We start from the raw sequence: 25,522 nt of genomic DNA on the forward strand, positions 1-25,522 counted from the left end.
ACATATATTTCAGACTTGCTATCAGGAATATAATCATTTTCAAGGTCCAATTATCTCCAAGCTTATTCTTTTGGAGGAAGAAAAAACGTGAAGGATGTCAGGGAGGACAAAACTTTGCCAAAGCTTATCGAAAGCCCCATAAAAGATGCTTCCTTTTCTCACTCAGAACCAGAAGAAGCAACAAGCACTGTGCTTTGGACAGGGTGCACTGCTCCTCCAGCGCTTTTACACATACAAGACATAAAAGGGTGGGACTACAAGAAGGTTCTTGGGAAAGGCTCTATAAATAAGAAAGTGGCAGCAGGATGGTGGGAAGAAGGAGGGCTCCACAGCACACTGACTTTTATGGTAATTTCTTACAGGGTTCTCAGCAAAAGGCAGTTTTCAAGACAAACTGCCTTTCTGCAAATCCCTTTCTCACCACTGTGAAAAGCAAACAAGCAAACAGTCGCTGTGCCCACCACCACCCATAAACACAATCCCTACAAACCAGAAGAACACCTTCTCTGTTCTTGCAGGGATTTGGCAGCCCTCACAACACACAAAGAGCCAATGAGGTACATTTTTCTGCTGTTGGTCACACGTCCAGCCTTTGGAGCATGCAGATCCTGCCCTCTCTGATCCCACACTATCTGGGGCTGAGAACTTCAATGGGAATCTCTGCTTGCATGGGCCTCTTCACCACACAGAATCACAGAATGCTTTGGGTTGGAAAGAACCTTAAGATCACCTAGTTCCAACCCCCTGCCACGGGCATTCCGGTGAAGAGACAGAGATTCACCCATGCTGGAGGATCTCCCTACAAGCATGCTTGGAAGGGTGACTGGGTGGTAACCCCACTCTGCCTAATAGCCATCCTCCCCAGCAAATACTACCAGCACAACGTGCCCAGTACACCACTGGACATGCTCTGATGGCTGAAGGGGCTGGCTGGAGACAAGAGGCTGGTGGAACAGCCACGTGCAGGACACATACAGGAAATACTTGGCCTGGCTCAGTCAAACTCAGGAACTGCTCATCAGAGAAGAGACAAAACATACTCTTTAAATTAGCATCTCATGTTAAGGTTTGCTTACTGGCTTAAGGACAATACACAAGTTGGAGAACTGAACGTTTGGGACACTACTAAATCCACTTAAATTCACTGTTTTCCCTTGTTTATCTTGCAAGAAGTACTTGCAAATTGCCCATTTCATAATAAATATCTGATGAATTGGAAAATAAACCTCTGTGTTTAGCTTCTCTTGGTTGTTTACATGGCTACTGCTCTTTTTAGCAAGTGCAACAAAAACTTCAACAAAAACACTAACCATACACAGACGTTTCCTTTGGAACTTTCCGCCAACCTTGGCCAGGCCAAGTCTTGCTTTATTTATTGCCTAACTTTTCTAGGAGGTAAATACGTATTATCCAGGAAATAACACAGAGTTGTTTTCTCCTGACTTCATTCACATGGATAAAACTCTTGGGGAAGACTTAATCTCTGGGAAAAAAAAATGAGTCTTCTGATGTCCCAACACAATAAACTGTCTAGAGGAAGAGGAAGGTGCGTGAACATGCCACATGGATGTGTTCAACTCCCACAGCTTCCAAGCGCCTGCTCTTCCTGAGCTCTAAAACCATTTGACAGCATGTTTACATACCCAAAACAATCTTTTCCCATGGAATTTCACCAATTTTATATGCCCTGGGAAATGAAGAGCTGGAACACATTCAATACAAGCAAATACACGCAGTAAAACAAGCTGAGGGCTCAAATGGCTGAGATTTCTAGAGAGGATACATAACAGAAGGCAATAGTAATCTGTTTACTATTGTTCTATATGCAAAATGCAAGAGTATGCTTTATAACCAGAAATATGCATTGAAACTAAGGGAAAAGCTGATATAAAGGAAAAGAGGAAAAAGCAAAACTGTTGCATTAACTGGAAGAATGTTTAGCTCTTGGGAGGATATTGTTTGATTACATATGATTTATGGAAATGTTGGGTGAGTTCCAAGGTTTCTCTCCAACAGCATACACCACAACACCTTCCAATTGATTATTTACTGAATTGCTTTCAGGTAGGCATTTAAAAAAGGAATCTCATCCTAAGCTTCCACTGGTTTCCAAACATCTAGTGAGCAGTAGTGTAATAGCCAACACAAAAGCATTTCGCTGGCAGCTATTAAAGGAGCTTTTTACATTTGGCTTGAGGCTTTAAATATTAAACAGACACTAGAGACGGCTAAAATATGGATTATTTGCATTGCAGTGGCACAGGATGCCCAGTCACAGGTCAGGATCCCAGTCTCCCAAGCATACCATTAGTTTAGGGCTGAAACTGGAAGGGAGCAGAACAGCACTATTGTATTATTTGTTGTGCAGCCTTGAACATTACAACCTGACAGAGGGGGATCCTGGCCCATCCGCCAAGGTTATAACCTGCCCTTTCTGAAGGAACTAGCTCTTCACAGCAAAGGGGACCTTGGTTTAGTATTTCAGCTGAAGGACAGAACCCCTGTTAGGGACAGGCTCAGTCTTATTTCTGTTGTGTAAAGGTTAGCTATGAATTTCCAACCACTGCATTTAAACACCTGGAATTTTACAGTGCATGACACCACGTCAGAGCATTAGCATTGAGAATAAACACAAGTACCAAAGTGGACCTTATAAAACAAGATTTCTCTGTGGCTTTTATTAAAAATACTCTAAAGGGTCAATGTTAAACTCTTCAGTGTTGCACAATAGAACAACTTCTCACTGCTTCACTGCATATTTCCACAAACAAAGCAAACAGCACAGCTCAGCACGTGCCAAACGTCAGGTAGCAGCTAACACAAAATAATGGGGTACCTCCATCGACTCATGCTGAATTTAAAGGGAGGTCTGCAAAGTGTTTTCTATCTATTGAAGCACCTAGTAATATCATACTAATATTCAACTCAAAAAGCAAAGGATTTGAATTATTTTTGCTCTAGCTCTTATAGATTCATCTATAAAACTCTTAATGTTTTGCAAGGACACAGTAATATCTGCCACAATAGTTGTATTTTGTAAACATCTTGAAGAACTTCAGTTTCATTCATTCAACTGCAGCCATGAATGTTCTCACTTCCACTTGTCCAAGTGAAGAAGTCCTTTTAAATGGACATTTTGCCTTTAAAATATAAAGGCCTTACAATATTAAGGCAAGTAGAAAGCACGTAGAGACATTTCAGATAACCATTCTTTGATGTGTTAATTACAAATGCCGTTTCATGCGAATACAGGGTTTCTTTCCCAGAACTTTCAATCAGCCTCCTGCAAAGTAATGCCAATGAACTTGACATTTCTGTCAGCTTTAATGATAGAAATTAATTTTCATTAATTACTCCAATCAATCACAAAGGAGAAAGTCAACTTTTTTACCTGATATTTCCACTGTTCTTCGTTGAGCGCAGGGATTGCAGCAATGGCCTGTATGTGCTGAGACGCTTTCAAAGTGAACCGCCTGCCTCCAGCAACACAAAAGCTCACGCAAAATACAGATCTCGCAGTGAGATCTATGACCTACACATCAGGACATGGGACAGAATAAGGATTTGATTATCGGAATGATTCTGTCCCAAACTGACAGGAAAAGGTAGCAATGCAGCAAGATGTACCTCAGTCACACAACTCCTCTCCCAGTCCACAGTTCAATTCCTGGCTTTCCCTTTCATCCGTTTTAATCTCCCTACCCATGCTAACTACCAGGTCATTCATCCTAAAGCTATGCAAGTACACTCATTGCGTTGTTCCAGGCTTTTCCATCAGTGGATGCAGTGGCTGCATCCTGAGCTCTGGAAGTCGTATCAGCTCACGCATCAAACAAGACTGTTTCGGTAACCACACGATGAAGTCATTTTCCCTCCACACTAACACAGGATGAATCACCACCAAGATTTAAACCTAAGAGCGCTCTCCCCATTTTCAAGAAAGTTTAAACAATTCTACGTGCCAACACAACCAGAAAGACCACAAGGTCATTCGTATCTCCAATACTTTCTCTATTTCTCCAAAGACAATATCAGCAAAGCTCCAATTACTGCATTTTCCACTATAGCTCTACTTGGATTTTAAAACTGTTGAGATCTAGCTTGGTTTTGCTTAAAGCTCTAGCATTACTTCACTGGACAAAGCATCCGTATCTATGCTACCTTGAGGACTCAAAGGGCATAACTTCAGCACATGATTTACTGTCAAATGTAGCTCCATGTGCATGTTGAAGTGGTTGGAGTGCCACCTCTGCAACCCTTTAACTTTGCTGCAAACAACACTTCTGCAACAGCAGTTTGTGTCTTTTGCAGTTATCCCAACTCTGCTTTTTATGAGAGAGCAAAGCATTACATGATGAAATCACCTGCTTGCAGCACTGTGTGCAGTTCTGGTGTCCTCAACATAAAAAGGACAAGGAGCCATTGGAGCAAGTCCAGAGGCTGGGTACGAGGATGATCAGGGGCTGGAGCACCTCCAGTATGAAGATAGGCTGAAAAAGCTGGGGCTTCTCAGCCTGGAGAAGAGAAGCTGAGTGGAGACCTCAGAGCAGCCTTCCAGAATCGGAATGGGGCCTATAGGGATGCTGGGAAGGGACTCTTCATTAGGGACTGTAGTGATAGGACAAGGGGTGATGGGTTCAAACTTAAACAGGGGAAGTTTAGATTGGATATAAGGAAAAAATTCTTTCCTGTTAGGGTGGTGAGGCACTGGAATGGGTTGCCCAGGGAGGTTGTGAATGCTCCATTCCTGGCAGTGTTCAAGACCAGGTTGGACGAGGCCTTGGGTGATATGGTCTAGTGTGAGGTGTCCCTGCCCACGGCAGGTGGATTGGAACTTGATGATCTTAAGGTCCTTTCCAACCCAAACCACTCTATGATTCTATGATCTGAACTGCAGAGGAAGTGGTAGCAGCACTGATTAATGAAGAAAGCACCAAATTAAGTCATTCTCTGGATTACCAGTTTTCTTGTTTCACTTTTACACTTCCAGAGAAGTTCAGCATCATTAAGTACAAAACTTTTCAACAAGTCTCAAAGGTTACACAAAATCAGCCATAAAACCACTCTAAAAGGAGTGAACATGCCTGGAAGTTTTGTTAGCACCTCATATCCCCTATGTTGATAATGATTTCCAGTTGCTTTAAAAGGCCAAGTTAATGATTACACTCACAGTAACAGGTGTGGATTCTATACAGCTGGCAGAAAGCCCTTCCTCAGCTAAATTATGCCTCATTGCTATTCACCTGCAGCTACAGGAAGCTGAAAGCCCTCAGGAGAAGATTCAGACACAGAGCTAATGATTATCCACATAGGTGTGATGCAGCCAGAACACACAGCCTGCCAAACAAGACACACCCTTATGAAGGTACTGGTGTTTCAGAGGGTTTCAGACTAGTGCTGCCCAAGCACATGCTTTATTTCCACTTTCTAAGAGTGCCTTTATACGCACCTGTGCTCACACCAGGCTAGTTAACATGCTCTGTTCCTGCAGCAATGGTACAGATACAGTGCTATTTGTGGTGACACTGAAGAGTTAATTTGTGTAGAGATCCTGGACAGGAAAATCTGATCTCACTGTCTCAGGAGCATGTAATGCGCTCTGCACAGTCAGGAGATGGTAAGACAAAGCCTTCATGCTGCAGAAATGCTCTAGTAGGAAAACAAGCAATGAATCCATGAAGATGCCACCAGGAAAAGTCCAGAGGAGGCCACGAAGATGATCAGGGCCTGGAACACCTCCTGTGTGAAGACAGACTGAGAAAGTTGGAGTTGTTAAGGCTGGAGAAGCTGCATGGAGACCTCATAGCAGCCTTCCAATATCTGAAGGGGGCCTACAAGGATGCTGAAGTGGGACTCTTCATTAGGGACTGCAGCGATAGAATAAGGGGTGATGGGTTCAAACTGAAACAGAGGAGATTTAGGTTAGATATAAGGAAGAAGTTCTTACCTGTGAGGGTGCTGAGGCACTGGCACAGGGTGCCCAGAGAAGCTGTGGCTGCCCCATCCCTAGTAGTGTTCAAGGCCAGGTTGGATGAGGCTCGGAACAACCTGCTCTAGCAGAAGGTGTCCCTGCCCGTGGCAGCGGGTTGGAACTGGATGATCTTGCGGTCCTTTCCAACCCAAACCATTCTGTGATTCTGTGAAACAACTACATTTAGCTTCTGGCTGAGAATTTCAGGATTCTGCTAGAGGCTGTTGGTGGCCCATCTCACCTTTCTACTAAAGGACAAATGACAAAGCCAAGTTTCATTTAACTACAGAAAACTCACATAAGCCTAGCAAAAACATAGGCAGAGTTGAAATAAACTACCAATATTTAATATGTTCTGTATTGCTTCACTTGATCTTCTCTTCCCTATATCTGCTGTAGCATTACAAGGAAGAAAAGAAGTTTAATCCACTGCTTTGAGAGTTTTGCAAGGGTCAAATTATTCGGGCCAGCACTTGATCTGTCACTCAGGATTAAACAGATGAAATCTGCATCAATATCTGCATTGTTTTAATTGACTTTTAGATTGTCAAGGAATGAAATGCTGCTGCCAGAAGGAGAGATCCCAGAAAAGCCCCTGTCTCATAGCAGCCAGCTGGAAGAGGCAGAAATTAAGCCAACAGCTAGAGTATCAGTCAACAAGAAGCAGTCTTAGTATCACAGCCTTCAGCCAAAAAAGAGCTGATTTTTGTATCAGGCAGGACAGAAACTCAGACCTGTACAGTGATACCTTATTTTTTTCTGGCCAGTTTGCCAGGCTGAGGAAGTTGACTGTCCCAATTACCATTGGGAGTGCAGTGACAGAATCATAGAATCACAGAATGGTTTGGGCTGGAAAGGACCTTAAGATCATCCGGCTCCAACCCCCTGCCATGGGCAGGGACACCTCACACTAAACCATGTCACCCAAGGCTCTGTTCAACCTGGCCTTGAACACTGCCAGGAATGGAGCATTCACAGCTTCCCTGGGCAACCCATTCCAGGGCCTCACCACCATAACAGTAAAGAACTTCTTCCTTATATCCAATCTAAACTTCCCCTGTTTAAGATTTAACCCGTTACCCCTTGTCCTGTCACTGCAGTCCCTAATGAAGAGTCCCTCCCCAGCATCCTTATAAGCCCCATTCCGATACTGGAAGGCTGCTATGAGGTCTCCACGCAGCCTTCTCTTCTCCAGGCTGAACAGCCCCAACTTTCTCAGCCTGTCTTCTCTCACACACAGGGTTCTTGCTCACACAGAGGGTAAGCAGGCTGCAGAGAGAATGCCAGGAGAAGTGGGATTTATTCAGGGTGCTGCCACTGTCATTTTGCAACCGAAATGATCCTATCAGCACATTTCATCCTTGCTCCCAGTTGCCACCTTCTTTGGAGCCAGCATCACCCATTGGGCTATTCTCCCCCTGGCATGCCCAGTGCCCCAAGTGAGCCTGTGGGGAGTAGTTTGGGTCTCTATGACCTGTACCTTCAAGCCAAGCCTGCTAGACAGGAGTGTACTATGGCCATGGGAATGTAGTACAACTGAAGGGTTTGCAGTTCATCAGCAATACCTCACAGTAGTTAATACTTGAAAAGGGTTCAGAAGCTAGGCAGCCCATGTACACGTTACAAAAGCAGCCACCGTAAACCAAGAGCACTCCTGGTACACCAAGACACCAAATTAAGCACTGTAAATTCAGCAAAAACCCAATGCGCCTGAGCTGGCTGGACAATGTTCAAAGGCCTGAGGTGACAAACTTCTATCCCAGTGTGTGCTGGTGACAGGCACACTTGTGAATTATCACTGAAATTATCTATTAATAAGGTCCCTGCAAGCAGGAAAATCTCTGGGCACAAATGTAAGACAACACAAAGAAAGCTCATCTCTGTAAACCCAATGTAGCTTCAAAGACCAAGCTGTACAAGCGGCTTTCTATCTCGGCAGCATGCACAGCATGAACCCACTTAAAAACACTGCATGACTTGAATTTTCAGAGGCACAGAAATGTGCATTTCTTGCTTAAAAAAATACACCCAATAAACATGTTTTTCTGCTTCAGTGAAGGATCTTTCCAGTGCCCAGTTGGGCACTTGTAAAACCATACATCTTCACCTTTACTATGAAGTTTAGAAATGACGCTGGTTAGCTTGGTTACTTAGAAAATGGCCTAATTGAAGAAGATTCTGGAGTTCTAATTAAATGTTCTAAGCTATTTCCCTGTGGTTTGCAAAGGGAATTTTTGGTGGGTTTGGTTTTAGAAGGGTTTCTTTGCACTTTAATGTCATATTTGCCTCCCAATCTATGCTTTCAATTCATTTATCACCAGTGTAACATTTTGAAGAGGATACAAACCAGACATCTGCTCATAGTTCTGAGACCGCCAGGTAACAACCAGTACACTTCTCCATCTCCAATCCCCTTCTCACCCCTGCACATCAGCACTTTGACTTAGACCAGCAGTTAACGCTGCACACCACGTGTCGCTCCACAACTTCAACATGTTTCTGACATACTGAAGCCTGTCTCATACAGCATTGCTGAGCCACTTGCTCTGTAAGTAAGACAGAAAGAAGACTAGAGGATGCAGAAGACATTGAAGAGGAGGATGGGTCAAAAGAACACTTCATGTAATACAAAGAGGCTCTTCTACATTCTGCAAGCAAATAAAATAATTCAGGGGCTGAGGGACAGAAAAGCACACACACAAAGGTCTGTGTTTGCGGCGTATCCAAAACTTCAGAATATCCTTTAGACAATCTCTGAGAATAAAAACAGGCACAACCAGACACAGGAGATACGATTAATCTCCAAAGTCAACAGAATGCAGCTTTATTAATCCACATGATGATATGGCCTCTATCTTCACACAAATGCAGGTTAGAGGACTGCATCTTCACCCCAACTAGGAAGTGCAGAGAAAAGTACAGATGTGGGTAGAAATAATATCATAATAGTTGTCTTCAACAAAATCTAAGCAAGTTTGGATTTAAACCAGAATTGTTCATTCTGCCTTACTTGACAGTAAGCAGATAATAATGTCTATTCCTACTTCCCATGACTATAACTGAAGTCAAACATGACATTCAAGATTTCCAACAGTATTCCATTCGGTGCAAGGAGGCTTCCTTACACTGAAATAGTGCTTCTGATTCTGCAAGTTAGTCAATTTTATATACACCTACGGAATCAAGTACAAAAAAATAATCTTGAGAAAACAACTATCAAAATGAGGGAGTACATCTGCTTTGCACATAGTCCTGACACAAGACCCACTCTCAAAGAAGGAAGAGCTCCCCCACACTCCTAACACACAGGGCAGGTGGAGGCTGAGCTGTAAGAAGTGGTCCCATTTCCTCTGGTGCCCATAAAACTTGTTGGGGTACATATTACAGTAACCCCCAGGCCTCCTTGATAAAAGGAAAGGTAACTACAATCTTCCTATCTCAACTATGAGGGCAACTCCAAGTCCTGGTCAGAAAAGGCCACGTCCATTCCTCAGCCATGCCCAGCCTGGATGTTCGAATATCACCAGAGGGGACAGGTCAGGCAGTTTTCCATCCATATTAAACACCAAAGCCACAACTGCAGCAAGTTGTACCCTTAAGCAGCAATGAGCTCTCGGTGTTAGCAGATGCATTCATAAACTGACTGGCAATATTCCTTCCAAGAGCTCTTTCCAATCTAGTGCATCTGATGGCAGGGGGCATGACAAATGACAACAAACCATCATCTGTCACTGCCCATGAAAGCTGCACTTGCAATAACACAAAGTTACTGCTGATGCCATTCTTGCAAGCCAGCAGAAGGGGGAAAAAGAAAACAAGATGCTGAAGTAAACAGTATCAACCAGCTGGTAATAACCTCCTTGACCCCTAAGTGGATTCTTGTTGATGCTCACACGTAATTCTATTCAGTCCAATCTCCATTCTGCTGAAACACTGAGGTTAAATTGAGTTTTGTCCTTTCCCAGATGATACTGAACTTCAAAGCCTGGTGCCTTCTTCTGTAGAAGGAGCTTTCATTCAGCAAGCCACAAGGCAAATCTTCCGTCGAACCAGTACAAAGTTTGTGTCTTATATTTACTAGACCTGCAGTGGGGACAAACCTTTTCAGGTCAAGTCTTTGACTTGAAACAATGCTATTTTGTTTGGCACATGACTCTACAGCTCGTAACACACTCGCTCCCATGTTCTCAGGCTAATTCTGTAAATCATTAACAGCAGAATTAATGATATCAATATAACACCCTTCAGACCACCCAACAATCCATATTCCAAACATAAAGCCAAGGAATTAAACAGCATACCTAATGATGCTAGGATATTATACTAATGGAGCAGAAGTTGCCATTTCTGAAACAGTCCATTAAGATTATGCATAGTGTTTTAATTCTCCTAGATCTTCCTCTTTTGGTCATACCCTTATAATTAGCATCTTTTTAGGCTCTGGGGAATTTACTGTCAACTTTTAATGCCTTCATGATTCAGAGATTATCCTGATGTTGGTGTCACCATCAGGTAGATTAAATTCAAATGCACAAAATGAATACACAGCTGGAACAGCTCTGTTTCCTCAGTCTCAGATATAGATGTTGAAACTTCATGCTTCAAATCCCTCTTTTGAAGCAGGCAGAGCGAGATTGGGGCATATGTCTCTCTAGCCCCTGAGGGATCTCATATTGGTCAGTCACTCACTTATTTTATACAACAGGGAAATTGAAACATGCTGTTTCTCTCTAAGAAAAGATTCAGAGAAGAAAGTCTAATTGGAGCCACCAGCTGTATGTTTCCTTTCCACCTCTCCCTTTATTCTGTTCACCTCCCATCCCACTCCAGAAGCAGGAGGTGTGACCTACCAGCCACCCCCCACGCTCTGCACTGTGTAGTTAAAGCCAAGTGCCACACTCAAGCTGGAGAGTCCTGGGAAGCAAATGCCAATGCCAGGGGTTGGTCATCTGTGCTTCGGAGGCTACAGACTGAGGCCACTCAAAATAGCAGTGGTGATGTGAGCCAAATATGTCTTAAGTCTTATGACACAGGACTGTTTTAGCAAGGCTGGACTCATATTTCGAGTCCTTGAAATCCTCAGAGGCCAACAGTGTCTGAAAGTCATCTACAGAGCACCCTTTTGTGTTACTATTGACACCAAAGAATTATTCCTTCAGCTCTGAGTGGAGGCTGTTGCAGACTGGCACTTTCAACTTAATTCATTAAAATTACCACTTCTGGTTCTCATTGCTCTGATAATATATATGCTGTTACACAGCAACAAATGAGAAGCTCCAAATTCTACTCATGACTCTGAAAGGAAGTGGTAGTTCCTGTATATACAAACTTTGATCTACTGCAGGATGGTCGGCAGCATCTGTTACTCTAATACCGCACATTATTATGGCCATTTAGCTAAACAGATCACAAGAAGACCATTCCATCTTCCTGGCATAAATCCAGGGAAGTTGCTGAGCGGCCATGACCACGTACCAGCAGAAATCCAAAGGATTTGGCTGGATAGCTATGGCTCAATGCCTGCATTCTCTAGTGGCAGGAGCCTTACAGTATTATTTCCAGGCTGACATTTTTAGCTGCAATATTACACATGTGTTTGGGCATGCTAAAGAAGGTGACACAAATGACATGGCACATACAATTATGTTTGTAATCACCAGTCCAACCACCATGCAAGTCTTCTACATTTTAAACCTGCTCTGAAGGCCATCTGTGAAGGGCTGTTTCAACATAACATGGATGTACCAGAGCTGCACATGGGCACTGTACAGCCCATCCAGAAACTGAAAAGAAATGGCAAAAGTCATCCTTCTGCATAGGCAAAATTTCTGCATGAGAAAACAGGCCATGCTCAGGAAACTCAGATATAAATCAAGACAGAGCTGTGTACACAGATCCTATCGCTTCTGCGTGAAGCGGAATTTGAGGCACGAGGAGCAGTGAGAGGAAGGACACACAATTTGAGCCCGAGTCCCAGTAAATGCTAAGGAAATGCCAGAGGGAGGGAGGATGAGGGGAAGAAAAAGGCTTCCCTCTGCATTACAAAATGCCTTATGTTGCTTCTCAACCAAGAGAAAGGGCATTTCCAAGGAATTAAGAGATCCTGTTTCAAGAATCAGCTTTGCCACAGGACATCTGAAGAGGATAAGCTACTTCCCTCCAGCACTGTAACTACAAAAGGGTAGATAATTCTTCCCTCACACAAAGGCTGTGAAGCCAGAATGATTTTCATCAGCAAAATGTAGGAATGCTGTGGAGATGAGTACAAGTACCTCAGTCTGCAAGTCAGAATGGCTCACTTGACCTTCAGCTTTAACTTACCCATACCCCTATCGTGCATGTGCTTCTCAGTTTCAGTAAAAATACTGATTAAAAGTTTAACATATGTGAAAGGGGCATCTAAATCTAGATAGGCAACACACTCATAGGCAAAAGCTACTGGTATGAGCTGTCAGTGACAAGACACATCTGCAGTGAGTACACTGAAAACCTATTTCTGGCAGCAGCAAAGCAGAGCCACATTTCAAACTGATTTTCCACATTTTAAAATGTACCATGTGCCAATCTAATGAGAGAAGCTTTTTCACCTCATCCATTGAGTATGTGTGACTTCATTTACTCAAAAGAGTACCACCACAGCATCTCTGACAGGCCCTTCCCAACAACTTTCACCAGCCAAAATGTCTATGGGTTTCCGTCTTCTGGTTGTGCCTGCAGAGGGTACAATGCAAAGCCAGAGATTTGGCTGAGATAATTTTAGACTCTGACACTCGCTGATCACATCCTATGTGAACAAGCCGGCTCGCTCTGCATACACATAGCCTGCAACCAACTCAAACCCACACACTGCAGAGGATTTACTTTGCACCTACAGAAGGCACACTGTCTACCACATGGCTCTGAATACAGTATTTACAGGGCACTGGCAGACGTATTATTTAAAATGAAATAGCCGCAGCATTTTTCTTTGCTGTCAAGTACCAGTTACTTGTTAGCCACCTCACTGAATTATGGACCACTGTATTATTGTAACCCATCACAGTGATTTTAAGGCAATGCTACTAAAAAGCCATTGTGGATCAGTATCTAATGGCCAATTTAACTTCAGGGGAAAAGCCCTGAGCTACAGGATTGAAAGGCAAAGTTTCAGCTACCTTCAAATGCCCAAAGGATCATAACAACCAGGTATTCTCCTTGAGCAGGAGAAGCATATATAATATTAAATGGTTCAGTCTAGTCCTTTGTGACTGCTAGGAAGGGGATGACAATTAAAAGGCTCACACTGTCCTTGGGATAGCTCTGCTGCTGCTCACACACATGATGGCAGCTTCCCTTTGGGAACTTGAAATTACAGCATGGGCTAGTGATGGAGTGAAGATCAGGTTATGGAGAACTGGCTGGCAGAAGCACCTGGTAGATGACTTGAAGATGTGCCACCACAACATGGACTTCAGGTGGAGGGAAGAAGAGCTCAGGAAGTCCTAAGTCTGACCTTCATTTAGAAGGATGTTCTTCACCAACAACATAGTCCTGCGCTTATTTTACTATTTAGCAAGAAAATCAGAATTAAAAGCAAAAACCCACCTCAATTTTCTCTATTTTAAGGAAAAATACACAATAAAATCACCTTTTGTAAGATACTGCATTGTTCTTAAAGAAAGTTCACTTAAATACAGAGTATTCTGTATTTTTCCCAGTCTCAAAGTTGAAATTGCCTGAGATAAATTACATACATTTCTCTAATGACACTCCCTGAATATTTTTTGGCCGTATTCCTAATTTTTAGGCATTAGTATTCCCCTTCATCTTTATTAAATAAGGTGTTATGTCCAACTGCCCTGAGTAAACCCAGAGCACCTAGAATACAAGACAAAAAGCTGCCTTCAGAATTTCACTCCTGTTTTAACAGGGGCTTCATCGAGCATCACTTGGTACCAGAGCTGTATCCTGCTAATCAATACCTTTAGTATTACTCCTGTTAAACAGCACTTACTACTGCTTATCAACCAGAGATAATCAGCTCCCTGGGTAGTTGAATAGAATGCAAGGCAGCATTCACTAGGTCAGCTAGAGTTAGCTATCAATAAGCAGTACCCAAAATAGCTGGCAGCACATCTGTGCGATACCATCTAACAACCCATGGACTTCTCCAGTTCTGAGACACTCTGCCATTTGGAGCAGCCAGGGATGTACCACTGCCCAGTCAGCAGCACACCAGCCCTCTAATTGGATCTGCACAGCCATGGCAGAGGTGTGCCTCAGTAAAGCTCTGCAAGGGCACATTGTGACCATCCCTGAAATCAGGGATAGGTTCTGGTAATCCCCAGCCAGTACAAGAGCTCCTTGGGATGTGGTGCAGGGGTAGAATTTCACTTTGGATGTCTCACTGCAGCCTTGAAATAGCAATGTTATATATACCCCACAGACAAAATTGTATGGGGCTAACTGGACAGCCAAGTATGAAAGGCCAGGATGGATGGGGCTTGGAGCAACCTGGGCTAGTGGAAGATGTCCCTGCCCGTGGCAGAGGGTTGGAACTGGATGATTTTAAGGCTCTTTCCAACCCAAACCATTCTGTGATTCTATGATAACGTGCCCTAGAGATTCAGGATTTAAATTCTGGTCCTTCACTAACAGTTTTCTTGTACAATAGGACATCTTGTTCCTCTCACACAATGCTGAGCACATTTGGGATAGAGGCATGAATCAGGCTTAAAAAGCAGGCTCAATCTCCACACTAGAAATTCAGATACAGGAAATTACCTTTCCTGGGATACGAATGAAGACAGAAATCTAAATCCTCTACATCACAGCCCCTACTCCTTCCCCCCCCCCCCCCCAGCACAAGGGCATGAGGTACAACTTGACATCATTGAGCTACAATGCTGTAAGTGGGTCTCAGAGATGAGAACACACCTGTTATTGTTTTTTGTTAGTAAGTGAAGGCTGGACAATGACGTCAAGAAGTCACAGTGCACTGGGAAATGTGCCTACGTGGCAAGATTAATTAGAACAAGTAATGAAGATGAATACTCATTTCCTGCCTGGTAAAGAGCCCTAACTCTGAAAAGGTGAAAAAGGAGCTTTGCGTATTGACACATACACAAAGCCCAAGCAGGGGAAGGCACAGCCTCTGCAGACACACAGCCTCCCTTTCTGGGGGTCTGACGTGCTCCAGAGCTAGGGCAGATTCTTAGGACCAAAACTGCTGCCTGTGGAGGGGATGCAGCAACAAAAACATCAGGAGAATGGAAAGCCAGGCTGCAGACAAGAGAGTATACACACCCCTGGCAGAGGCTGTCTGCGGATTTCACAACCCTCCCAATCCAGCAGACTATTTGGAGGAGACTGGTGATGTAAACAGTATCTGTGCAGTTAGAAATGCTCAAAAATAACAGCCAGAGACACACACAGTGAACCTAAACCTCATGATTTGTAATGTGAGGTTGTTTGTGTCTTCCCAGTACTGGGATATATAAGAAAAGGTGTCATTAAGTTAAAGACAATTCTCTAAGAAAGGATCCTACAGAGCATCTTCTGTCCTTACACAAGAACCCCAAACCATGTTGTACAATGGAGTATGTTGTTATCACTGCACATAAAGGCCAAGGGCTTTATTATTTCTGCTCTGTGCGATGCCAGCTGCACGTGTGCAGAGCTACTGTAAAATACCAAGGATAGGCATAAAAGCAAAGGAGAGGGAAGCAGGATCAAGTCCACATTTTTAATGGTACAAAGCCTTACAGCAAATATGGCAAGTACTGACATTCGTTACCAGCCAGCTGGATTTGAAGAATTTTCTTCCAACTTCCTAAGTAAGAAGGGGAAAAAAAGCAAGGAACCAAAACTTACAAAACACATTTATCCCTTAACACTGATTACTGGTGCAGTGCATGTGCTCGCACAGGAAGATCACATGGATGGAGACTGCATTAAAGATCATTAATTTCAGTACACTATCTCTTAAAGGTTAAAACACAAACCTGGAAGCACAGCGGGGAAGAGAAACAGCCAGGATATGAAGCATTAAACAGAAGTATCTGAACTGGCAGAGCTTCAGCAGAGGTGGCAGTGACAGGCACACCGAGATCAGTTATCCTCCCAACGATCAGGAAAGCTCATGTCCTAAAAGCCAGTTCCTGAACTGTGCTAATAATAGGTCAGTCAGCAACGCAGATGCTGCATCATCAGCCAGATCTATGTACAAGCTGGAGGCATGAACACAAGAGACTTGTTTAATTAAGGAGGATAAAAGAGACTGAAGCTTCTAATGCACCACTGACCACAAGCCCTTCTCAGCTAGAAGACGGGAACATCTCCAACACCAAAGGCACAGGTGCTGCAGGAGGCTGGAACCAGGCTGTACCAGGTGTTTGCCAGGCAGTAATGGGCTGTCCCTGCTGCAGCCCTACTCACAGAGGGCTTCTCAATTAGACAAAGTCAGGCTAGAAGGGGAAACAGGCACCAGGGGGGTAGCAGCCCATTGCTGAGGTCCAGCAAATGATGACCAAGAGGCAAGTACCCAGGTCTCCCAAATCCAGCTGTTTCCACTGCCGTTAGTTAAGGCCAAGTATCTACTGCTGCATTAAATGACAGTAGGACCTGATGAGCAAACTGCAAGAAAAGTCATTTGGAGCATTTGAAGGCTTGACACACACCCACTAAAGAAGTCACTTTAGTGACAAGGGGTGACTTGGCTACAAGTTTTCTTCACCAAGGCATTTAAGCTGAAAATTGCAACAACAGAATGATTTCCAGCAGCCAGAGCATAAAATTCCCTTGTACAAAACATCAAGTTTCCATGGTTTTGTAATATATGCCATTAATAGCTACCTATAGCCAAAACTTACCAAGCCTCAGCCCAGCTAAACAAAAGACAACCTAAAACCTCATCTTTAGAGGAAAGTCACAACCCACGTCCAATTAGACAGCAAGGATAATATTCCTGGACACCACAAACTATGTTAGGCCTGTTCTCAGTACCTGAGAATTCAACTGCCTAAATCTGGCTGACTCAGAATCATCCTCCCTGTTTGAAGTTGTTTGCCTTCCTCATTGCAGAAACAGGACCTGCACTGTGAATTGAACTCAAACCTCATTTTCTATTCCTGCCTCCCTCACAACAATAGGGGAGATATTTAGTAGTGGGAAATGCTTATTAGAGATCTTCTGTGTTTGATGTAGTACCACTTCCCTAATGGGCCTTGAACAATTTCCATGTTTTGAAAGCTGAGAGATTTCCTTTTAAAAATTAAATCAGCAGTCTGATGGGAAGTTGACCTCCATGAAATATTTCCTCCCATTTTTACTATCTCTGGCAATCCCCTACTACTTTCCCTGTCTTCTTGTATTCCGCTCACATCCCAGTTTTTAAGTGGTTGTGAAAAAACATGAGATGCAACTTTCAGGTGACCATTATCTGTTGCCAGGCTGACTCCCCTACCACACTGACTGTTGAGCTAGAAAATTAAGCTCAAAGAGGGGAGATCTGAGATGAGACATTAGGAAGAAGCTCTTCCTTGTGAAGGTGCTGAGGTGCTGGCACAGGGTGCCCAAAGAACCTGTGGCTGCCCCATCCCTAGCAGTGTTCAAGGCCAGGGTGGACACAGGGGCTTGGAGCAACCTGCTCTAGTGGAAGGTGTCCCCGCCCGTGGCAGGGGGTTGGACCTGGAAGAGGTTTAAGGTCCCTTCCAACCCAAACCAGTCTGATTCTGATTTCTCACTTGAAAACATAGCAAACTTTATGGTAAAAGCCAGCAAGGAGATGTTGGTTTTCAATGAAAAAGTCACTGGCAGTTTCCAGAATGAACCCATCACCTCTGCAGCACCTTCTCCACTTTCAACAGCCTGAAACTCCTCACCCCATAAATATCCAAATGGGATATAGCAAGGGCCCCTACCCTCAAAATTGGAGGCAATTACCTGCAGCTTCGCAGTCAGTTCACACATGCAGTAAATGGATAAAGGAATAGTGCCACATAAAGGAGCAGGTCTTGAGCAACGCCATTCCTAGAATGAATTGAATTTTCACTTCGGTAGGAAAGGATTATAATCCAATACCAAAAGGGTCCTTCTGACAAGAAACTCTCCTAGCTTTAGTATTATTTCTGTTCATGTCTGGTTGACATTAGAGAATGTGCATAGGTAAAGTACACATCATTTCTTTACAGAAGTCCCTGAAGAAGCACCGCAAGCATTAGAGCACTGAGGACACAAGTCATCTAAAACAGTATTTGCTACTAATGAACAAAAGAGCCCCCCACTACATAAAGACCTAAATATAAGTCTTGTTTAGTGCCTGGTAGAACACCAGTGTGGTATATGGACCTAAGTCATTCTGACTCCTGTGCTTTGCAGCTAAAGCAAAGGCAAATCCGTTAGGATGACAAACCCCATGAGATAGAAGCCCATGTATCAAATATTCATTATTAAATAGAATTCACAATGAGTGATGCTGATTGTTGAAATGTTGGAGATGCTGGGAGAATGAGGAAAAGTGGATTCATCATTGTATATGTTAAAATAATCCCTTGTATGGGGAGACAGGCACCATCTTCTCTCATTCAGTTAATGATATTTATGATCGCAGTTTTTCAAAGGGTCTAGTTATTTACCTCAGTGGGTTTTTTTTCCCTTTTACATGCCAAAAAGAAGTGTAAATGCAAGCTTAATGACGCATTTCTTGGATGTTTTCAGCAGTGAGATACATCACTGTGTAACCCTGCTCTTGAATGAATTAAGCCAAATAGATGGGGTCTGGAGCAGGTCTTAAACTCAGTGCTATTAAACGTTCCATTCTCCTCATGAAATGATGAGGTGTATTTTCAATACTGATACATTAACTTCGGCCTTTACTGTGTGCTTGTCAAACGTACTGCAAAACCCATACAGATGTAATGAAAAGATCTCTGACCCACAGGGCAGTACAAATATTGACCCAATATTTTTAAAGCCCTGATTAAAAACAGACACAAAAGAACTCTCCGAAATAACACAGCCAAAATCCCCAGCAGCTGGAAAAATGCCACATCATCTTTCATTTGGATGAGGGCAATGGGATTGCCACAGAACTTACAAACATGCTGAAGCTAAGCCTAATCCTACAGAAATATCTACAGCCCTTGGGCTCCACTTCATGCAGTCTCTCTGTGGTCTGTGTTGGGTTTTCAGGCCCAAAGAAACTCATGATCACATCAGTACACAAGAGGGGAAAAGACCTTCCAGGTCAGACAAATCCACTCCTCTGTTATCATAAGGAACTACCTTATGCAGTCTTCTGAAATGGGAAAGCTCCAGCTCAAGGTACAGTATTACTGCTACAGGCTCTTGTAGCAAGCTCAAGTTCTGTGACTGGGCTACAGTGTATTTGTACCAGTTCTGTCAGTGATGTTCACACATAGAAACAGGCCTAGCCCCATGAGAAGATAAACTACCCCCATTACCAAAAAGATCTTCAGATCCAGTCTCTCTGCCTTTAGATATCCTCAGCCTGTCAGTCTGAGGAAGCCAGAGCTGGGGGAAATAGCTGTCCACAGGTACTTCAGTGCTGCTGTGGTCTCATCACCCCACCTTCTCTCAAATACACTTAAAAGCTTGAGGTATGACTTGTGCAAGCTGGCCTCTGAAGCAGGGACTGCTTCTGGCTAAACTATTCATTTGGGCTGTGCTACTGCTCCAATTGCAAATGGCAAATGGCTTCAGCCGCACACCCCATCCTATGGAGTAAGTATCACCTCAACACTTGCAGTAGTTTCTCAAGAAAAACTTCCTTTGGATCATCATCTGTTTACAACAACATTTCTGCACAAGGCATTAGAAATCCCAGTTGACTCCCTAGGACAGAACACTTATGGTTAGTTTCAACACACTGACTGTTAGGTGACCTCTTTCATGGTGTTGGGGATGAGACTGGGTCTGCATCCTGTGTTCTCAGCATGCTGCCATGTCAAGCTTTAAAAATAAAGAGGAATGTATCAGTAGGCACTACTGAGATGCAAAGGACAGCATATTGTACCGCCCTCAGACTTCCAAAAACCTAAATGGCTCCACCATCAAAACAATTCAATTAGTTGTTTTCCTTCTTTTACTGTCTCTTCGTCAGTGTCAGAACAGCACTGAGTCAAGGGCTGTCTTCTAACATCCATTTGATTGTGTAACATAACTTCCAGCTAAAGGATGCAAGAATAATAATGTGCAAACTGTCTGACAACACACATTTCCTCTCCTACTCTGCCTATGCATCCGTTGATGTATTTATTCATAGACAGAACTCACAGTCTGTCCCTGGCTTGGCTTTGCTAGCTAGGCTAAATACACCAAATGCTTCCAGCCTCTTCTCATCTCCCAAGAAATGCTTTTGATTATCTCTTCTTTTTGTTCGAGTTGACTTTCTCTTCACCTGGTCGTATTTTGATTTCTCTTTCTCCAATGCTCATGACCAGAATAAGAACAAGGGGAAGAAATGACATTGCATTTGAAAAGAAGTAGTAGCAAGGAATTGAGATCTGTTGTAGTCAGGTCATAAAACCATGACAGTGAATATTGTCTGGTTTTGCTATAGTTGAGAAACATTACAGAAACAATAAGATATGTAACATACACCAGCTTGTCACATTAATTACTTTTTCCTTTTTAGAACCCACATTGAGAATCATTCAAGTAATATTATGAAATCAGCCACACTCTGCATACAGACAAAGCAGATATTCCAGAACCTTCAGCAACAAAAGGATTTCATCCTGAGAAGTACAATGAAAATCAGATGCTGTCCTGCCATCTGTTTAAAACAAGTTTTCTGTATCCTTTTGGTTACCAAAAAAGAGCAAAATGCTTTATTTTGGAGGATTATCTTTACTGGTGAGAGCAAAAGATACTCAAATAAGCAAAATACATAGTAAGCATGTTGAAACGTGGGATACCACATTATTCTTATCACGTTGTAAGACTGGAGTTTAAACGAACTTGCTCAGCAGACCTTCACCAGTATGGTCATAGCTGTGAAGGTCAGGCTGTGAAGTGAACACAACCAAAGAGAAAGACTTGGTCAGAAGAACCTGTGTGCATTCTCATCCTAGGCTGCTGTTTGCTCTGCTGATAATGTCATTCAAACAGGAGTCTGATCAACCACTCTGTAATACAGCTCTTGCTGATGCCCAAAGCAGCTGTGCTGGGCTGTAGGACACTGCAGGACACACCTGAGCCAGCTGAAACATAAGCAATTAGTCAAACGACACATGGTCATGAAGAAATGAGCACAGCATAGGGGTACTTAATTTGCATTGGAGAAGTCTAAAGCAGTTAGTTTGCCTTCCCTGCAAGTAGTCAGATGGCAACTGTAGTCAGATGGCAACTGTAGTCAGATGGTTCTTCCCCTCTTCAGCTTGCCTCCTTTCCAAGTTCTGTTCCTGCTCATAGAAGTGATGAGAAGATAGCCCCACTAAGCCTGGCTGCCACTGGGTGGTGAAGCACTGGCACAGGGTGCCCAGAGAAGCTGTGGCTGCCCCATCCCTGGCAGTGTTCAAGGCCAGGTTGGACACAAGGGCTTGGAGCAACCTGCTCTAGTGAAAGGTGTCCCTGCCTGTGGCAGGAGGTTGAAACTGGAGGAGCTTTGAGGTCCCTGTCAACCCAAACCATGCTATGATAACTATGATCATTACAGTCTTTCATGTGTGGTGTAAGTGGCATGGATCTTCATGGGGTTGAAACTACAAACATAAGATGATTTAATAGGAGCATATGGCTCCTGCAAGCAACCTATGAAAGCTGCTATTATTTAACAGAAAGCTACAGGGGACAGCAAGTCAAGAGCCCACATTGGTCACATATATAAAACATCTTGGTAAAAATAACTTGATTGGTGTCCCTGCCCATGGCAGGGGGGTTGGAACTAGATGACCTTAAGGTCCTTTCCAACCCTAACTATTCTATGATTCTATGATTAGCAGCCTCGTTGACCCATCAACTCCAGCATTTGACGTGTTCAGCTTCAGCATCATCCAAACCCACCAACTGGGATGCAAACCCTGCAAGGATTGCTGGTTCCTGGAGAACTACAAGATGGGGTCAGTGACACTGATGGAGGGCTGCACTGAACATGCTGCTTTACCAAGAACTTGGAGCTCAAACTACACAAAGAACAACCCAAATGACTGGCCAGATAACACTGCTAGAAGGGAGACATTATGTATTATTTCCTTTTCTCTGCAAGAGAGAAGAAACAGAAGAGAATAAAAGAACACTGCAAGAAGCAGCTCAACCAGCCAACAAGTTAAAGAAAGCTGGAGAGCCACAACCACCAGTTCCCTAAGATAATTAAAATATAGCACAGGGAAGTGGGGGGGGGGGGGGAGTATTTTCCCCTCAGTGATTCATGTAATTTTTGTATAATTTTACTGCTAAAGCAACAGCAACCAACAGAGCCAGATTCCTAATGTAAAAGCCATACCATAACCCAGGCACTAATTTACTGCTTTGCACAGTGTCTGGCAAACAGGACAGTCCAATGGCTGGAAAGATGCTACTCATGCCTCATCCTCACACCTGCTACAAGTCAGCTCCCAGGAAACGTGACTGACCGGGATGCTTCTTAGTTCATCAGTTTGCTTAGCAAGATCTGCCTTTCCAGTTGCTGCAAATAACAGGCCCTGGTTATGACAAAAGCGACTGCTTAAAAGCAATGACTAGGAGAAAAAAAGAGAAAGTGGTTGTATCATCCTGAATTAGTTCTTCAAGCAGTTCCACTGTCATCACAGGAGCACTTTACACAAACAGAAGGAAATGAAGAGAATTTCATACATAACCTCCTTTAAATATATTTGTTGTTTCACAATAAACATGAACCCAACCATTGTCTGTGAAAGCAGAAAGTGGCATTTTCTTCCCAGTCCTTGCGGTATCAGCACCCTAATAGGAATCTATTTACTTTCTTTAAATAGACACTGCTCGCATGAGGGTTAGAAACAAGCTTCACCTGCTTGTCATGAATTATTAACCAGAAAAAAAACTCTTTTGTTGCCCTTTCCAGAGGCTTGATTTGCAAGTTGAAAAATCAAACTGACACTTATGTCTCTTGTACAAATATCCAACCTTTAAAAAAATGCTCTGAGCATCAGAAATCCATTTTTTTTCCTGAATATGAGAACAATTCTATAAATAGCTATCCTTCACAGAACTGCTTCAAGACATTGTTTTTACAGACAACAGTAGGAAACTGAAGGAGGTCTTAGTGCCAAACATATTACAAGTGAAATAAACTCTCCAATCAACTGTGGGTTTCCATTTATTATTACAAGGTTTGCTGGTATTTTTCGGCTTATACAATTAGTTTATGGAAGGGAAGGAACAAAGGAGATGACTGCACCGTGTTCTGGCGTTGCTACTCCAGTCACAGCCTTCCAGCTTCCTCACTTAGCTTCCCGTTTAACAGCCCTGGACTGTCAATGGATGAACCCACTATCATGCACCACAACCTTGCACAAGCACAAGCAAAGACAAGATTATTATTGTGATCCATGATACGATTTCCAGATACACTGACTCAAAACTTGCTCCATCTCCTCAAAAAAGCAAACACAGGAAAATAAATATGAGCTAATGTAAAAGCAAATTGCCTGTTCAGCCTGCACATTTAAGGGTTGCTAACTCCTCAAGCCATTTTTGCACTGATACCTAGACATAAAATCAACTCCTGCAAAACAGCTACACAACTCATAAATCAGATTTCCACAGCCAGCATGCTAAAAGTACCTATTCAGTCATTTCAGCATATACTCCATCACAAGGCCAAAGCTCAAGTGCCACCAAGTTCTAACACTGTTTTCAACAGGGAACCAGTACAAGCACTTTTGAAATACTTGAAAATCCACCTGCAAAAAAACAGGAGGAATTCATTCAGTTCCTAGTTTTGATACAGTGATTTGCTTTAACAATTACAAATGATTTTATATTACATGTCTGATATGGTCTATGCAACAAACTGCACCCAGTTGCTCAGGGTACTGATACTCTTTCACCCCAGTTCAGCTTCACAGTCACAACATGGAGTGGAGACCATGACAGTGCTGATTTCAAGGGGTGACATGGATATGAAACTGCAGTAACACAGCGATGAATCAGGCCATGAGCTTTCCTAACAGCTCCCCAGTCATAACACTGATCTAAGCATACTGGAATGTTTTTAGAAGGGAGTAAGTGTCCAGTAAGGATTAGTAAAAACCCAGTGACATGTCCCACCAGGCATGGCCAGGGAGCATGCAGCAGCTCAGGAAGAGGAATTCAAAGGGGGCTCTGACCTCTGGCATTCTGGGTCTGCCATGCCCTCAGCCAAAATCCTCAGTACACAAAGGCAACACAGAGAAACCACAAGCCAACTACGAACCACAACAGCATCCCAAATGGATCACTGCCTGTAAACTAGGACAATTATAAACTCACTGGCCATTGGATCATTAACATGGCTGGAAATTACCAAGTCTTCCATCCATTTCTCCATGTTTTGTGTGCCAGGGATGAGCCACAGGCCTGTTGCATTTGCTCCCCAGAAGAGCAGAGGAATGTATACTGATGTAATGCTTGTCTGCTGTGCCAGGACTGGCATGCCAAGCCTCCTGGTTCCTGCCCATCACACCACAGAAAACAAAGAACCATTTTGGAACAGAAAGCTTTTCTCTTACCTTATTTTGATCTGTCCAGTAAAAGAAAAATCCCTGCGGATCTGTTCTGAGGATAATTGGAGTCACAACAGTGGAGTCCTGGAAGAAAAGGACAAACAAAACATCCATGTAAGCACAGAGAACACATAATTATGCATTAGCTGCTTTGCCACCCATATTAATGAACTGCAACATCCAGAAATTACCCTGAAGGTATCACCAGCAAGATGTCACTAAAAGAATTTAATATCACCTGCCTAATCTCCATTTTTCTGACATAAAGTATTTCCATTACTGAGCAGACAGCACTAAATAACTGCAGACTTGTCAACAAAGGGAGTTACTCCAGAAAAGCTGGAAGAAGATTAAGTAAAACAGACATAACACACGGTCAAACTACAGCTCACATAGTAAAGTACTATACTTATCAGAAGTCCATTTGATCCCCACCTTGATCCAAATTAACCTTCAGATATAGGCAAGAGCTAAATGCCTCTAAGCTTTACTTTAACCTACAAAGACTGAATTTTACTAGAAAATCTGGAATAGCATCCACTGCATTAAGACTTAAGTCTTTTAGTAATGGGAGTATATATATGCCATCCCATTTCCAAATCAGTTGGAAGCCTGTCTACTCTGGTAGCATCTATAGCTCAGGTCATCTAAAACCAGGCTCGTTTTTAAGTACTGTAAGTAAGGCAGCCTGGTTACATATTCGTGTCTTCTGACTGACAGCAGGTACCTGACTAGGGAGATACAAGCTCTAGCCAAAGCCTTTTCTGTAGAGGGTGTACATTACATGTCTCACCCTTTAGGATCCCCTAGTGCCTAACAGTCACTGACATCAGTACAGCCCAGTCCTAATAGGATTTATCCTCTCTCTACTATTTTTCATGACATT

The 25,522-nt window shown here is 43.1% G+C and overlaps 1 protein-coding gene across 3 annotated transcripts in view; it reads right to left on the bottom strand.

Annotated features, from left to right (window-relative positions):
• Nucleotides 1-25,522, bottom strand: part of PLCB1 (phospholipase C beta 1) — a 400,307-nt gene that overhangs the window by 364,835 nt on the left and 9,950 nt on the right. For all 3 annotated transcript variants that reach the window (XM_057423415.1, XM_057423417.1, XM_057423416.1), the window contains exon 2: nt 24,643-24,720. In XM_057423415.1, the coding sequence (XP_057279398.1) occupies nt 24,643-24,720 (78 nt within the window). The remainder of the gene's footprint in view (nt 1-24,642; nt 24,721-25,522) is intronic.

The sequence above is a fragment of the Pezoporus wallicus genome, unplaced genomic scaffold, assembly GCF_028554395.1.
Source record: "Pezoporus wallicus isolate ANWC-B61680 ecotype Strahan unplaced genomic scaffold, APGP_CSIRO_Pwel_v1 contig_4191, whole genome shotgun sequence".
Taxonomy (NCBI): Eukaryota; Metazoa; Chordata; class Aves; order Psittaciformes; family Psittacidae; genus Pezoporus; species Pezoporus wallicus.